The sequence below is a fragment of the Ruditapes philippinarum genome, unplaced genomic scaffold (genome assembly GCF_026571515.1).
Source record: "Ruditapes philippinarum isolate M1 unplaced genomic scaffold, ASM2657151v2 ctg964_1_1_1_1, whole genome shotgun sequence".
Taxonomy (NCBI): domain Eukaryota; kingdom Metazoa; phylum Mollusca; class Bivalvia; order Venerida; family Veneridae; genus Ruditapes; species Ruditapes philippinarum.
The window spans coordinates 111,993-129,383 of NW_026866351.1; the positions used below are offsets into that span (position 1 = coordinate 111,993).

General features: G+C 32.2%; 2 protein-coding genes across 2 annotated transcripts; one reads left to right on the forward strand and one right to left on the reverse strand.

Annotated features, from left to right (window-relative positions):
• The first annotated feature begins 678 nt into the window (after positions 1–678).
• LOC132732234 (DBH-like monooxygenase protein 2) lies at positions 679–10,148 on the forward strand. The gene is made up of 10 exons (XM_060718626.1): positions 679–833; positions 2,053–2,239; positions 3,580–3,715; positions 5,091–5,189; positions 5,768–5,947; positions 6,570–6,736; positions 7,002–7,245; positions 7,462–7,558; positions 8,077–8,291; positions 8,885–10,148. Exons 1-10 carry the CDS (start codon positions 802–804, stop codon positions 9,286–9,288), a joined length of 1,761 nt encoding a protein of 586 aa, XP_060574609.1. The 5' UTR covers positions 679–801; the 3' UTR covers positions 9,289–10,148.
• A 46-nt stretch (positions 10,149–10,194) lies between these two features.
• On the reverse strand, positions 10,195–17,198 carry LOC132732235 (carbohydrate sulfotransferase 15-like). The gene is made up of 9 exons (XM_060718627.1): positions 16,821–17,198; positions 15,482–15,581; positions 14,961–15,034; positions 14,367–14,577; positions 13,706–13,810; positions 13,054–13,210; positions 12,302–12,470; positions 11,233–11,380; positions 10,195–10,519 (listed from the first exon to the last, which is right to left on the reverse strand). Exons 2-9 carry the CDS (start codon positions 15,570–15,572, stop codon positions 10,332–10,334), a joined length of 1,143 nt encoding a protein of 380 aa, XP_060574610.1. The 5' UTR covers positions 15,573–15,581; positions 16,821–17,198; the 3' UTR covers positions 10,195–10,331.
• Between the last annotated feature and the right edge of the window lie 193 nt (positions 17,199–17,391).

Below are 17,391 nucleotides of genomic sequence, written 5' to 3' on the forward strand. Positions count from 1 at the left end.
AATAATAATAATAATAATAATAATACATATATTAATAATAATTAATAATAATTATTATAATAATTATTACTAATAATAATAATAATAATAATAATAATAATAATAATAATAATAATATAATTATAACAACAACAACAACAACAACAACAACAACAACAACAACAACAACAACAACAACAACAACAACAACAACAACAACAACAACAACAACAACAACAACAACAACAACAACATTAACAACAACAACAACATAACAATAACAATAACAATAACAACAAAAACAACAACAATAACAATAAAAATACAAATAATAATAATAATAATAATAATAATAATAATAATAATAATAATAATAATAATAATAATAATAATAATAATAATGATAATAATAATGATAATAATGATATACGCGGCTAGACAATCTTTATACTTTATTTCTTTTAAATGAAATAGATTGAACTTAATACAATGTATGTTTCCCTCTTGAAATTCGGTAGTGAACCGAGGTTGGTTTCCGGTAATTTAAAAGCTTAAAGTTACCGTAAGATCTTACACGTGAATGTTAAACAAAATACCCGAAACTGATCTTAAAGATAACGAACGGAAACATTTAATCTTAAATCGCAACAATCTTGCGTGTGATGATAAAAGGGAGATTACTACGACAGTAGACTCCGCGTTAAAGTGTATCAAAGTGTCGCCCCCGGCGTTTGTGATGAATGACGTATTTTGTATAGAACGTTGGATGCAGTTTAGTTTTTTCCTTCGTTATGTAAAATAGACATCAATAACATACATGAGATGTGCAATAACATGGAATTTCTTATTATAATGTAAGTGTTTTCTTGACATGTATTTTAAAATTATTTTTATTATTGTTTATAACGTTTGTTTCGGTTTGTTTATTTTATAAACATAAAAATATTTTTAAAAAATATTTGATGTATGATTTTACAACCAAGAAAGAGTCAGCATGTTAACAATAGTTTTTTAAACGTATTAATAAGTTGTTTTGTTTGAAAATAGTATAATAGCTGAATTAATGTTTTAAAACCCTACTGTTATTTAGGAAAATATTATGCATCACAACACATTTTTACCGTTCATTTTACATAACCATTTATACTTGATTTACGATCTACGGAAAAAACGACCAATGTTCCGTGCACGTGTTATATTTATGTAAACATTCGATTGATGAGACCACGTGACAACGTAAGTCAGGCACACACTATACTGATAAAAACAAATTATATAATAAAAACAAAATTATTTGCATTCAAATTAGGATTAAAGGAACTCCACTGACATCCGAAGGCATAAAAACTAAAATTTGAAAAAAAAATCTTACAATTATTAAGTAAAGCGCTTTAAATGGCAAAGTCTGTGAAGAAATATACTCAGAATTTAATTTAATATCGATTTGTGTGCGATTCTTAGCCGACTTATAACGCTGTAACGTTTTTTTATTTTTGAGTCATTTTGCAGAATGTAAATGATTATTCTGGAAAAAACGGAATGAGGGACATATCTTATCTTTTTTGTTATAACCAAAAGTTATTGGTCCAGGCCTTCATCAGGTAGTACACAAATCGGGGAAAAATATTTCCAGTCCCATTATGTCGAAAAAAATCGCAGTGGAGTCCCTTTAACGTTCATATTTTTTATGCAATATTAGCAGAAAATGATTGAATTAAGGTAGAAATGGCTCAATGACTATATTAATGTTGCGTTAACACTTGGTTAAAATATACAAAGCTGTATTGACCTTTTTATAATTTAGTGGAATAGTTTTCTTTTGTATCTTGATTAAAATCATACCACAATAGAAAAAAAATACCGTAAAGTTTCTTAACAGAAATTTATTTAATTTTAGTAAACTTATCAGGAAATCCGCATACACCTTTTAATCCCCCCTTTCGCGATATGTTGTGCGTAAATTTTTAATTCGTATACATACACAGTAAAGTGACTAATGATTTGTTATGTATTTTGAGAAAGAAGACAAAGTTAACTGTGGAGTTCCATAACTGTTATTCTTTTTATTTTCAGTAAGTTGGTTCTTGGGCTGATTACCATTACAAACAGTCATAAATCATATTTGAAGCGAATTCCGAATGGAGATTACGTGCCGAATCCGTGTCACCCAGGGGAATTATGGGAAGGGGTGGGACATCTTAAACCTGAAGGTTATGGGAAGAGGAACCAATTCGGCCATGATTTTAAAAAGCATGGAAAGGTATAATAAATTACAATTTGTCACAAAAAGAAACAAACCAATAATCCCAGTGCTGTACAAACGAACCAATACATCCTTTGAATTATTGTATTGAAAATTGCTGTACACTTGTTATCTTTCTTTACTAAACAGTGCTGAGCTGACGAAAGGAAACATTCGTTATCTTTCTTTACCCTAACGACCCAATACATTCGTTATCTTTCTTTACTGAACATTGCTGTACTAACTAGCCAATACATTCCTTATCTTTCTTTATTAAACGGTGCTGTACTTACGAGCCAAAGCAAACGTTATCTTTTTTACTGATCGTGAACAGTGCTGTACTTTAGACATCAATACATGTTTTTAAGCATTGATTCTGCCGTGGTAAATCTTATAATGCTTAATCGATTTTGTTTACAAAATACTAAAGCTGTATATAAAATACCGGTCCACTGTTTGGGGATTACATGATACGTGCAGATGTTGACATGTTAATTGTATCATTTACTCTGATTGTTTAACCTTCTACTGACCTGTCCGATGTAATAAAATAGATGTAAACAAAAGTATCTTACAGTGAAAGCTCGAGGCTAAGGTTAATTGGCAACATCTTGAACGTCCCACTCATTTGACTAATGCACTTATCTAAGAAAAGAAATATTTTAAATAAATTGAGACATCATTAAAGGTACATGATACCTCAGAAATTCAATTTTTTTGAAATTTCTATTGAAATGTCAAAAATGGGTTTAATAATGTTTTATTTTAATAATGGATTTAAATGTCAGATGTTATATAACCCTGAACATACGTGTAGTTATATGTTGTAAAGGTAGCAAAATGTAAACAAAGCAGTATTTTGATTTCTATACAAAATACTGATTCACTTATAAAAAATACTGATTCACTTGAATCAACAGAGAAAAAAGTAGCAAAGATAGTTCACAACTATAGCTTATATTTTTGTGGAAACTGTAACGGATACCAAAAATAGTTTTTGAGAAATTAAAATTGATAGCATTTTTGAGGTAAAATGGGCCTTTTAGACAATTCTTTTTCTGTTTCGTTAAATTAAATTACAAATTTGTTAATTTCATACGAGCGTGAAAAATAGTAAATTAAACATTACATTTATAACGAACCGACATGGATAAAGGGAAATAATCCGTTCATTAAATAATTCTTTTTTTTAAATGCATTAACGCTCTTATTTGTCTCTTATTGTCATTTGAAATATTTCCTGTTTCGAGTTGGATTTTAAATCTAAATTCCACGTACGCTTTTTAAATATGCATTCCATAATAAATTCTTGATGCCCTTGCCATCCAATCTTAATTATATTGTCCATTGTTTTATAGAAATGGTCACGTGATTTTTGTTTGTTGGACTCGGACGGAGACGGTCGGACAAACGGTGAAGAGCTCGGTGACCCGGACTGCCGATGGCACCACGGTGTTGGGATGAATGCTACATCAGAAAATATAACACATCCAGGTTAGTGGTATAACGTAATGCCTTGTAATAGAGTGTATATTTTGAGATTATTATCTACAACGTTGATTACATATATAGGCTATTCAAATGTGATAAAGTCCAATAGAACTCAAAAATAACTTTTTATTCCACACGACCAATTCTAAGCAGAAAACATAATTACATTAGCCAAAAACTCTAAAAAAATCCACATATTTTTTTGTATTCTGTTAAAGTTAAAAGTAGAGTCACTTATAGTAAAGTATGGCTCTTTTGGACTCTGTAATTAAGAATTAGGCTAAATGGCGTACGATATAGATTTTTATAATATGATTTTTTTTTGGACTCGGAAAATGAAAACGACCCTAAATTGATAAAGTTGGACACAATAATCATAGGTTCTTTTACATTGAACTGTACAATGCGGAAATATATTTTGACGAGCACACAGCTAGTGAAACCATATTGGACGAGCCGCCAATTATGTTAATTTGATTTCTTACACTGTGTACGAGTTCAAAGATATTCCCATATTGTACCTGTTAAACGTTTTATAACCTGTTTATTCTAGATCTAAATTATATGGTGGAAATGCAAGATGTGACCTAATACTCGTATTATTATGGTGTCGTTTTAGCAAGACGGTTTAAATTCTTTTATCATTAACGAAAATGTCAGACCACTCAGTTGCCCAAATACAGGATAACTATATTGGATGCTACAGCGTCCAATATGGATATGTGTATTGGATGGTCACGTGGTACAATTTTAATGCAGCGATTGAATGTTAATACTTGATATAGAATTATGACCTATGTTTAAATATGCTGGAAGCTCTTTAGTTATATTTTATAAAGTGTGAATTAAGATAATTTATTGGATTGTTCTTATTTTTTATTTCTTTCAATTTTGGTCAATTTTACTCACGAAAACATTTTGCAATATTCCCCAGGGGCGACTAATCTATATAGGCTTATTAAATGTAATGTTCTAGTTATCTCCCCTGATAAAATCAATGCTGATGAAAAATTACATCGGTATAATAATAATAAAAAAATAACATAGGTCTCTCACGAGTATTTTTCAATATTCGGGTTACTAATACGCACTCTTATCCTGAGAGACATGTGCTCTTTTTATCTTGTACGTTTCTGCGGAAAAAAATGATCAATATTTGCAAAAAATAGCATTTTCACGAAAAAGATACGAAAATTGTAAACAATCTCTTTCTTTTAAAAATGTAAATAATGCAAGATCAACTGCAATTCAAACTTGAAGCATATACTCAGTCAGTATTATAATGATTCCGTTTCTTTGTTAATCATTATTGTAATAAAGAAAGACAATGATTTAAGTCAAGATGTAAGTGAAAATCATTAAAATCTTAATATTTCAGGTATTTGCGAGCCTTTAACTTCAAAACATTGTAAATCAATTAACAAATGGCTTAAATGCGACAGGACCGAATTCAAGTGTGACGTCATCAATGACCAAGGTAATCGTAGATTCTGAACATTTTCTTTTGTATTATTTGTTTGTTGATACAAGACAAATTAAGGCCCTCTCACTTGAGTGTCAGTCGGGCTCAAGGAACCGTTTTCATATTTTATTTTCTGAGGTAGCTTTTGCTAACAAAATGTATAATTAAGAGTTGGATTCATTGAATCACATTACCTTTACATAAAGCTATACACGAATTGTTTTATACCCATACTTTTCACACCGACAATATAACGGTTATATGGAGATTTTCCAGCTAATCTTGCGGGGAAGACCTCAGGTTTTCTCCAACAAACACTAATTTAGGAACAAGACAGCACCTGGGTAACACCTCCGACTTGCCAAAAACTAGCCACATAGCCACCTCACATTGAAGAATCAAATGTTATTGTTCCTGGCGGGAAAACAGCAGTAGCAGCAGCAACAACAACAAGGGGGTGGGGTATAAATGATGACAAATACCAATCTAGTAAACAAAATATGCTGTGTACTATCAGCACACTAGGAAACTATATTCTACTATTCTACCATTCTTACTTATTCATAAAAAACATTTCGTGTTTTTAATTTCAGCTACGAAAAACTTTACCATCACTATTCCTAAAATGAAGATTCCCGTACAGACAACGACTCACAAATGCATGGTGTTTGATTTCCCCCAGGATGGAGATTTTCACATGGTTGCGACAACCCCGCACGTTGACAACAAAATGGTCTTGCACCATGTTTTGATTTATGGCTGCGATGAAAACAGTAAGTTTTAAGGCGACGCTGAATATATGGAACGCCGAATATGTCAGTATTTTTAAATCCTTTAATTGTTGATTCGCACTTTCATGGATTTCGTTTTAAGTTTGCAAAGATTGAGATACCAGCATTATAGAGCCTGATCAGACTGCACGAACATGCAGGTTTGTGCATGTCTGGCTCTACACAGGTGGCAAATTCTCGAGGGAAATACAATTTTACACAATCAATTTGAGCGATACAAACCCGACTGAATAGCACTTTAATTTAATATTCCAAACTCACTAGTTTTATGCCTTTTATAATAACGTTATTTCATATTCCTTGCTGATAAAACTTGTTCTTTTTACTTATTCTATACTTTTTACAGTAGCGTTCTTTTATAGTCCTTGTTGATGAAACTTGTCGCTAAAAAGAACTTGCCTTATCATTATGGTTTCGGATCATATTTCCCTCATTCATACAATATTCTCCCATATATCCCTTCAGCAATCACAAGTTATATAATCACAATTTAAAATAGCGGTGATTAAAACAATATAAGCACCCTTGATGATTTCATATAATGAAGTTTGATACTTTTTGGCTTGATTTTTTTAAACACTGATATTTCTACCCTTGTTTTCAGAACAGCCAAGACATGCTGTGAACGAAGTGTATGACTGCAATCTAGCATTTGATCCGGCTTGTACGGATCTACTTTCAGTGTGGTTGCTTGGAATACCTGGGGAATGTATGCACGAAAAAATGGGATTTAGAATCGGGAAATTCGGATATAAAAGGGGTGGAATACAAGTATGAACACATTTTGTTTTACATACTGTATAAATAATCTGCATATTTTTCGTTTCAGTTTCATATTATTTTGAAGTTCATGCGTATTGATGAGATTCGAATAATTGTCAACAAAATAGGGTACACTTTTAGTTTTATCATACGAATATCCCTTTTTCGATTGATGCAAAATTTTAGTATAATACGATAACAAGTCACAAGAATATTACAGTAATCTTTAAATATCAATAAAGTTTTGAAGTTTATTCCTATTTGATTCATATAGGTACATTGGGAAAACCAGCAGCTCCTCCCAAATCTATTTGACGGCTCAGGCATGACGTTGTACTACACCGATCAACTGCGCATGCACGACGCCGGTGTGCTATTTATAGGACAAGATCACATGGTCATACCTCCCGGCAAGAAGAGTCATACGGAAGTCGGCCATTGTTATAAGGAATGTTCAGAGAGGAAATGGGCGGGAGATTTACACGTAACAGTTGCAATCAATCATATGCACTATTTAGGTATACTGTTTGAATTCATTTGAATTAATTAAAAAAAAATTCAATAGAGCTTTTAAAATGTTAACGATTTTCTGATAAGGCTTAAATCATACCGGAAATGCAGTGTTATATTATTTGATAAAATTTACTCGTATCAGAGACCGTGTAAAATCTTAATATATTCCTACACAAAACTGCGAAAGTCTGACAATACAATGTATTGTCTTGTTATTATAGGCCGTAGACAGACGATTGAACATTTAAGAAATGGTGACGTCATTAATGTCATCACAGACGAGCAACATTATGATTTTGATAGTCCAGAGCTTCACGTGTAAGTAGATGTTGTCTTGTAACTCTTGTTAGTAACCTTGACATCATTTTTGACGTTAACTTGCACTCATAATTTAAATTCTTTTCCCAGTATTTCCTTATTAAACAAATATTTAGCTCTTCACTTCGTTGTCACACAATATGTTCACAGAGTTTTGAATGGAGCTCTGACACGTCATACGACGTCAGTTTATATATTTTTTTTCATTTTTCATCGGTTATTTGATATGTGTATTTTTTTCTAACACAATCCGTATAGATTTCTATATTTATATCATGAGAACTTCATTTTTGTATCCGAACGTCGTGGTTGAATACCAATAAATTCTTTAATCAAACACATGGTACCTTTCAAGATAACTAAAATGGATAGTTTCAGATATTATCATATAGAGCTATTTCTCAAAGGTTTCACTTGTCAACTTCACCACTGTCAACCTTGAATATTTATTTTACATGTGAAAACTTTATCAGCTTCATTTCCGTTAAGGTATGTAAATGTTTTCTTAAATCTTAAAGTTTTCAGGAACCGGTGACCATCAAACCTTCAGACGAACTTCGTACTACATGCGTTTACGACTCGAGCTCGCGTGACGTCACAACTAGAGCCGGATCTGGGTACCAGGATGAAATGTGTTTCGGATTCCTCACTTATTTTCCTAAGCAAGCAATAAATAACGGGGCAACAATCTGCACTTCCTGGAAAACATTACCTCACTGTAGATTTGAATTAGGTGAGTACAATATATCAATATACGAGATAAGCTGAGTTTGACACTTGTATTTTTCGGGAACGAGTAAACAAGCTATGTTTATAAATTTTTATTATTTGAGTATTTTGTTTACTCATCTGAAGGCAAACCGTTTTAAAGCGAGACTGAATTATGAAACAATAAAATAATACAACGTGAGAAGTTATTTTATGTAAATAAAATTTAGAGGATGATCTCATTATGATCTAATTATGATCTAATTACATTAAACAGCTTGCTGAACGTCGGTGGTTCTACTCACGTGCCAGAAATAATGTGCGAAAAGGAAACCGAGGTCTGCCTTCGCCAGTAAAGTTGGAAGGTCGCCACGTGTATGAAGCTACATATCTGCAGCATAAGTTGTATTTGAATTTTGAAAAAGAACACTTTCAAAATACCTTCATGAAAAATATGTATGTTTCTAAAAAAGAATGGCGCACGTTCGAAATCAATGTTGAACAGTTAAAATGCTACCTAAGTGTAACTGTGACTTTAAACCGCAAACAAACAATCTAAATAAACATATGTTTATGTAAATCATTCAAATGACTCATTTTCTTTTCTTTTCTTGGCAGACGATAAAGTTTACGAATGTGATTTCAAAAATGTACGGAATATGTCACATCCGGGGACGAAGGAAATATTTGATAAAGTTATGAAACACTGTAGACCATTTGGACCATGTTATAAAGATTGCCTTGCCGTTGTCAAGGAAATATCAAAACTACCTTGTTACCATGGTGACATGTGGGACTGGCAGCGTAACAAGATTAGCGGACCTTTTGATTATAAACCGGAAACAGCCGAGTGGTACCGATTTTATTCAGCGTTTGATTCATGTTCGCAGGAGTTAAATGCTTGTGGAAACCAGTCTGATATTTTATTTCATGAAGTTAATGGTGGCATTAAACAATCAGAGTTTTATGTATCTTTAACATTGACTTTATCAATGTTATTTACTAAGTCAATTAATTTATGATGAATATAGTGATTTTTTCATTTAAATGGCATTTCAAGTTAAAGGTTGCTTAGCAGGTTTTCTGTAAGAATTTTGAAAATGGAGGTAAAATCTTTTGGTTTTATTTCTTGATAATATATAATAATCCTCTCAGTGCGAGAATTGTAATGAAATTGTCCGGATTAAGTTGATACCGAAGACATATGAGCCGTGTCACGACAAAACCAACATAATGGGTTTGCGACCAGCATGGATCAAGACCAGCCTGCGCATCCGCGCAGTCTGATCAGGATCCATGCTGTTCGCTTACAAACCCTTTAACAAGTATAGAAACTGATAGCAAACAGCATGGATCCTGATCAGACTTCGCGGATGCGCAGACTGGTCTAGATCCATGCTGGTCGCAAACGCACTATGTTGGTTATGTCGTGACACGGCTCATATTTGGTATGAACATACTTGTTGCTTTCTCTTAAAAACGTTAAAATACAACAATACAATAATGCAAATCAGTCGTGGATAAAGGATTTTTTTCAGAGTTGATAGCAAATTTCGACAAATGGGAATGCTTATTCCAATAGGGCTTGACTTTTATATATCTAAATTTTTAAAAAAGATCATCAATATTTTTTTTGTGCTAATTTTCACTATTTTTGTGGGATTTTCGCTAAAAACAAACAAAACATATAAGTTGTTGTCAATCTCAGAGGGGTTCCACATTCTAGTCAAATCCCGGGGGAATGAAGGTAGCGAGGGAGGGCGGGGAGGGTCAAAACCCCTTTTAGACAACTCTGGTTCCGCGCATGCAAAACAAGAGGGTGTATGTAGATCTCACTGCACTTGTATATGACGTAAGTTTCTATAAATAACATACTAAAAATAAATCTTAACTGTAATGAATTTTGATTGTGATAAAAATGGAAGGAATTGTGTTTGTTGGTTTTCTTTTATTTTTTTCATTATTTTTCCATTTAAAATTTATCATTTTGAACCGATTATAAAATAATATTCCCTTATCCACATGCAAAATTGTTTCTCTTAAATCAGAAACTTCGCCATTACTATCACATTGTGTAATTAAATTCTGGTCCAAGTAGTTCAGTTAATCGTTCATTGTAGGGTCTATAAAATTCTGTAAGAATTCGTCGAGTTTCCGGCAACATGTCACCAAGAAGTTTGTCTCCCCCTGACCTTGTATTGGCCGGGCTGCTTGTCGTTATATTTTTGTTTAACTCAGGGTCCGCAACTCTGCCTGAAAAAAGTTAGGAACACTTGTAACCATGACAAGTTTAAGTTTTTTTAACTTGTAATGGATAACTGTGTCTGATATGATAACTCTGTGACAAAAATGATTATTATGCAAGTGCAAGATTTTAAGCTGCCCGCCTTAAGATGAGCCAAAATATTTCAAGAAAACTTGATAAAAGTGTTTAAGAAAAATAAAAAAGATTCAAGATTCAAGTAGTTATTTCTATGTCATGTGCAATTATTGACTGATGACTGATTTCACAGTATTTATCACCATATTTGTGTACTGCATGACTAACGCACTTAGGGCTATTTATGCATATTTTGACCTCATTTTGGTAATTTACATGCATTTAAAGTGCAGTTTGCAATATGTCAATTCTTTGTTCACTTCAAAACAGTGTGCTTTTAAATACATTTTCAAAATTTCCATGAAAATTAGCATTAATCTGGAGGCATGTCTTAATCCAAAGACAATTTTGACAGAAACAGAGCCTGCCAGTTCTTATGCCATGGTCTTTCCTTATTATATTTTCCCAATGTTGCTGGGCATATGACTAAAAACCAACTGAACAAACATAGGTTTGCTCATTGTTTGATTTTTTTTTATACAGATCAGAGAAAATACATTCGACTTTTTGTTTATGAAATGAAGAAAAGGGTAATAATAACAATAACAACAATAATAAAATGAGAATAAGAACAATATATACCTACCCACGTCAAGAAAAGAGAAAATTTTATTCATAGTTTGGTTGATGTGGTATGAGTAATTTTCAAGTTTTATGATCAAAATTTGTTGTCGACCAAAAACCTTTATAAAGTCTTCCAGAAAAACATGGTATACCCCAACTTGTAATCGAACCTGTAATAAAAGAAATGTCTTAGTGAGATTGCTCTTCCACTTTAATTTGACGCATGCGCACTTCTTAGGTGAAAATGAATAGTTGATAGTCGCTTCTTCAACACCTTCATTGTAGCTTGATTGCAATTAATAATAATAAGTAATATTTGCCACTTAATCATTGGAATCATTTGGTTTCATTTAAGGAAACATGACATTGATCGCGACCTTCATACTGCGTGAATTCACACTTCCGGTTTTAAGGGATAAACCAAAATGAGCTATAACTACCTTCTACTACTGTTGTGTCACATAGCGACACATTAAAGATTATACTAATCATCACGTTTTTCTATCTCACTGGAATATAGTAATACGTGCATAATTTTTTGTTCAAAGTGTCGTATTTATCAGGTTTGCTATCTTATGAAAATGTGTAACCTGTATTATAGAGAACAAAAGTGGAAAACTTGTATTAAAGAGAAAAACGTGGTGTCCTTTTCATAGAAAAAATCAAAAGGGATAACTTGTGTAAAGAGAATAAAATAGGTTTACTTGTATTGAGGAGCAAAATAGGTATAATTTATGGTGGCTGATATGGTGGCTTTATGGTGTCATGTCGTATTTTCGCTCCGCCAGACGCCAAATGAAATCATAAAAACACGAAAATACAAAAAAGTGATCACTTTATCGTACTTTTGCTACGCTGGGTTCCAGGCGAAAACACGAAAATACGACAATATGACCACTTTGGTATCCTTTCGCTGTCCTGGGCGCAATGCGGAAAAAATACGACAAAGTGGCGTCCCGCGGAGCGAAATAACGACATGGCATAAATCAGTCACCTTAGTAATTTGAACTACAGAAAAATACACCAATGTGCACTTGTATTAAAAAGAACAAATTAAAAAGGTTTCCTTAAATACAAAATACAACTATTACCATTTCAGCCTTTCTGTGCGATGAATTAATTGGCCGACTGTAAATGCAAGTTCGTAAAGTATCAGTTTGTAGACACGCTGACATGTTACTTACGGAGTTAACAACACGTTTATGGAACTCCGTTGGATTGTTATCAGCACCGTTGAAAAACAAATACTCGGAATATACTCTGAAAATATACATAATTTTTCTTTAAAATAAGGTTAACCATTGCCTCCCACATCCCCCAAAAATTGGTTAAGAATCAAACAGATTTTTATCTGAAAATCAGCATCATAAAAATGCTGAATGAAAATGCTGCACTGAAGAATATGAAAAAAAATCAATAAAAGCACAAATTAACTACAGTTGCCTTGTAGAAGGAGTACCATTTTTAGTAAGTACCCTGTACTAAATAAGCAAATGATAAATGTGAAATAATGATCATGTAATGCTCCCTTTGTGGCTGAAGGAATCTCTTTGAGAATTGATGCATTAGAATTGCAGCCACCGGTTATCCTCCCAGCGTGATTGTAAGAGGCGACTAAATCGGTTCAATTTACTGGAGTCTATCCCCAGCAGGTGAGACCCTGGTGTTGTTTCAAATTTGTAAAATCATCTTTTCTGTTCCGGCGTCATATGACCTAAATCGTGATGGTGCGCCGTAAAGCCAAACAAAAACAAAGACCATACAATGCTCTCAGGACTAACTAATTATTCGACATTTGTCTTAATAATATACAGAATCTGTGAATATACAATAGTTATAATACCTTTCAACAGGATTTCGTAAAATGACGATGATTTTAGAGTTTGGGTTTAGATGTTTTATTATTTCGGCGTTAGAGAGCGGCTCTACTGTCTTGTTGTCCCGCTTTGCTTGTAAAATCATGTGACGGTTATTCCAGCTTATTGACGGCGTGCAGTCCCCTGTCATCAAAATTATTCTCTTTAGTATTCAAATATCTCTAGCAAAAAAGTGTAATAAAATGGTTAAACTGTAAAAGCAACTCAAACTCTGTATCTTTTCAATAACAAAATGATAAATTTATTTGAAGCAATTAAGTTTTTCTAGAAAGGACATGCACATATATTAGTACTAAATAGTTTTAACATTAATTTATTGGCAGTGTGGGCGGGTGGTTAATACGCCAAACTAGTAATCAAAGGATTCCTGGCCGTGTGGGTTCGGACCTAGTCAGGGGCAAGTCGTTGTTTCCTTGAGCAAGAAACTTTACATTCATTGCTTAGTACTGGTTGGTTCCAGGAACGGATTCGAGAGTGTTTTAATAAGCTTATAATATAAATAGCTATAAAAAGGTTCCGACAAAGTCGAACTATAAATTATGTAAAAGACTAAACTAAAACTTAATAAATATCAATAAAAGGAGAAAGAAATAAAAGAAATCAAAGATTTATACTTACCAAATATAACGTTATGAAAACCATCTTGATTTCTTTTCCGTCTTATATCAGTTTCAACAGCATAGTCAAAAAGTCTGAGGTAATTTGAAAGTTCCCGGAATTTACCTAAAATGTTTTATACACTGGACAAATTATTCTCTTACGAAATTGTTTATCATAAATAAGTTTTAATTTCAGATTCATGTCTTTTAAAGAATTAAAAAAGAAACGAGATGGAAAAATATAATATTGCTACTTTTTAAAATTCCTGTTTTATAATTTGCTACATTTCCCTGCATCACTTTTATCAATATTAAAATATATGTAAATTTGTAATAGAAATGCATTTTACTTCATCATTGTATCATGATTATCGAATCTAAATGACGTAAACCAATGATTCCCCTCATCACTTTGCCCGATATTAGAGGATTTGTGACAGAAATGCATTTCATTTCATTCTTGATATCATAAGTACCGAATCTGAATGACGTTAAATTGGTTTCCCATCATTATTTTGGAAACCATCATTATTTTGTTAAGGGAAACAAGATAGAATGTACTTTGTTTTATCGTTGTATCATGATTACCGAATCTATGACGTTACTTTGGTTTCCTATCATTGTTTTGTTAAAGGATTTCTGATAGAATGCATTTTATTTCATCATTGTATCATGATTACCGAATCTAAATGACGTCAACCAATGGTTCCCCTTCATCACTTTGTTCGATATTGAAGGATGCATCATAATCCTACGACAGAGGTCAGTGGTTCCGCATTTAGGAACGCCAATGACGTAATAATAAGGTAGACAGTGTAACTTCTTCCCGAGCTCCGGCGCGGCTTCATACCAACATGGGTTCTTGTAGTTCTGTGAAAATGGTAGTTTTTCCTGCCAGAAATATAATACACTGATTAGATCGTAGTCACATCCGTTAACCTGTCTATACCAACATCTGTTTACGTGCATATAACGTATGTGCACTTTACTGCATCACTTTAAACATGAAGGAACTACAGATATTTGAAATTAACTAACTTTATAATTATTTGTAAAAAATAAAAGAACTTGTAATTCTTTTTTATCACATAATATTCCTTATTTAATGCTACTTGCAAATATTATTCAACGGTCATCGTGTCACATAACCAACAATAGCCCAATGTAGTCTACTAGTATTTCAACTGACTTATTCCATAAAGAATTCAATGCTCATTCAGTAAACTCGTATCTAATAAGAAAAAAGGAAAACAACTAGTTAGTTTTAGTCAAACCGTCAGCTCTGGCGTAGTGTCTACTCTTTTAAACACAGATGTCTTTTGTTTTTCATTCCCAACCAAAGAAGCACCTGCAAAGGTAACAACATATCTAATTGACCTATACTACCCTAAATTGACTTGTCCATCTATCAAACTAAACAAGACCATTCATTATCATATGGGAAATTACGAAATATGATATGACTGAAAACTGAACAGAGCAGACTATAATTAGATGACACAGACCCATAGACGTTGCTACACATGCTCAGCCAAAGAATCACGTTTTACAGTGAGACTTTAACTTTTTTACATTAGTCATTATCTATATAATTTTGTTTCTAACATACATTGATTGTCATTCACTTTGGTTAGGTAGGGGAGATAATAGCTACACATTTAATTGTTCAAGTATTTTTCTGAAATTCGTAAATTAGATTTAATTATCTAATAATATATTATTTCTATTTTGAAGCTAAAATATCCTTAAAAATTGCCAACAAGTAAGAAAAAAGTACTATATATATTATACGTACTTGCAGAAAATAAGAGTGTGTCAACAATATAAAACAGCCCAAGACATGTTGATGTGAGAAATATGAACAGCAAATCTTTGCTTTTCGTCATGTCAATGCCCTTAAAAGAAAAATACATCTATAAGAGTAATGACAATGGGACTTTGATATTGATCTTATCTATTATAGAGCAGACTTGTCATTAAAAAGTACGGTCTTCCTGACCAAATAAATTTTGACCGGAACAATAAAAAATTGCCGGATCAATTACAAAATAACTTTTTTCCTAACATGCTTCATATTGGAAAAGGTGATTGTGAAGTCCAATTGCTTTTTAATGTGTTCACCATAGTCTGTATACGTTGTGAAGTGCTGTCTTGTCAGTGAACATTTAGGTCAGTCTGTTCATTTAATGCTGTCCGGTTATGTACTCTATACAGCCATGCCAGCTGTTACATGCATGCTACATGGTAAATATAGACTCGGGACAACTTGCAAATACATTATAATGTAGTCAGAATCTTTACTCTTTGGTGCTTGTTTGGTAATGAGGTTCCCGGAATAAGCAAATCAGTTGGAAGACATTATACAAGGCAAAAAATTCATTTCCATTTTGGATGGGATAGACCATAACAACACATGCTTGGTTTTAGTATTAAAAAAGCAACGTATAAATGCGCTATGCACATATTATTAAATCATTACCTATAAATGAAATGCTAATTTACTAATAAGATGAAATTTGTTTTATTAAATAGTAAAAGATTAATGACATAAAATGATAACTGATGAATGAAATGATAACTGATACATGAAGTGCTAAATGAATTACAAATTGATAGTTCCTTAATGGAATGATTACTGATACATGAAATGATAACTGTATGACGAAATGATAACTGTATGACAGAATGATTACTGATTAATGAAATGACAACTGATTAATGAAACATGTTTTATCAATGAAATGATAACTCATTAATGAAATGATAACAGACTGATAAATTGATTACTAATTATTGAAATGATATCTTAATGACAGTATGATTATTGATTAATGAAATGACTTATTAACTTATTAAGGATAACTGAAAGACGATATGAAAAATGTTGTTTAAATGAAATGATAACCGATTACTTTAATGATAACTAAATGATGAACTGACAACCTGTGAAAGAGATGAGAATTGATAAATGAAATATTAATTTGTCAATTAAATAGTAATTGATAAACGACAAAACAACCTATTAATAAAATGCCAACAGATCATTGAAAAAGTAAATGATTAATGAATCACTCGTAATTACAATATTGCACTAAATGAAAGAATAATGAATAAATCATAAATGATACACTTACCGTCTATGTAGTTATTATTCCCATCATTTTCATGTATATAAAACTGTTGCTTATAAAACGAATCTACATTTTAAAAAAAAATCCATTTTTTATGAAACACAGTCTCATAACTTTTTATGAAATTTAACAACTTTTTCTTTATTTATATAGCCACGAAATATTAATTACAAAAATTCAAATATAAGGACAAAAGAATATATTAACTTAACCAAGTTTCTTTTCAAGCACAAAAAAATCGAATTCACTTGTAACACGTTTTCATACAAGCGGTCTCAAACTGTCTGTGTCTTGTTTGATAGAAACGTTTGCCATGCGATCGAAGCCCTTATTATACTCGACTTATGCGCTCCGGTGCCCTCGTTCTTGATGTTCATTGCGACACTGAAGCTTTTAACGATTCACATAAGTTGATCATCAAGGCAAACGTAAACAAAATTGTTGAAACAAGGAATACACGTATACATGATAAAGATCGTTACTTTCGTGTTGTGTTCACATAAAATGTAAGCTAGTTTCGTATTCTGTGTAAAGCTAGCTGAATCGGAGATGAATTTCACTATTTTTTCAAAAT

What these genes read in the sequence shown, in the direction of transcription:
- LOC132732234 (XM_060718626.1), top strand. Translation starts at nt 802, where the DNA reads ATGTGCAATAACATGGAATTTCTTATTATAAT. An exon ending in ATGGAATTTCTTATTATAAT is followed by an intron (nt 834 to 2,052) that starts GTAAGTGTTTTC and finishes TTTTATTTTCAG; the next exon opens with TAAGTTGGTTCTTGGGCTGA. An exon ending in CAATCATATGCACTATTTAG is followed by an intron (nt 7,246 to 7,461) that starts GTATACTGTTTG and finishes TTGTTATTATAG; the next exon opens with GCCGTAGACAGACGATTGAA.
- LOC132732235 (XM_060718627.1), bottom strand. Translation starts at nt 15,572, where the DNA reads ATGACGAAAAGCAAAGATTTGCTGTTCATATTTCTCACATCAACATGT. An exon ending in CGCACAGAAAGGCTGAAATG is followed by an intron (nt 11,381 to 12,301) that starts GTAATAGTTGTA and finishes CTTTTATTACAG; the next exon opens with GTTCGATTACAAGTTGGGGT. An exon ending in TTTCTCTTTTCTTGACGTGG is followed by an intron (nt 10,520 to 11,232) that starts GTAGGTATATAT and finishes AACTTTTTTCAG; the next exon opens with GCAGAGTTGCGGACCCTGAG.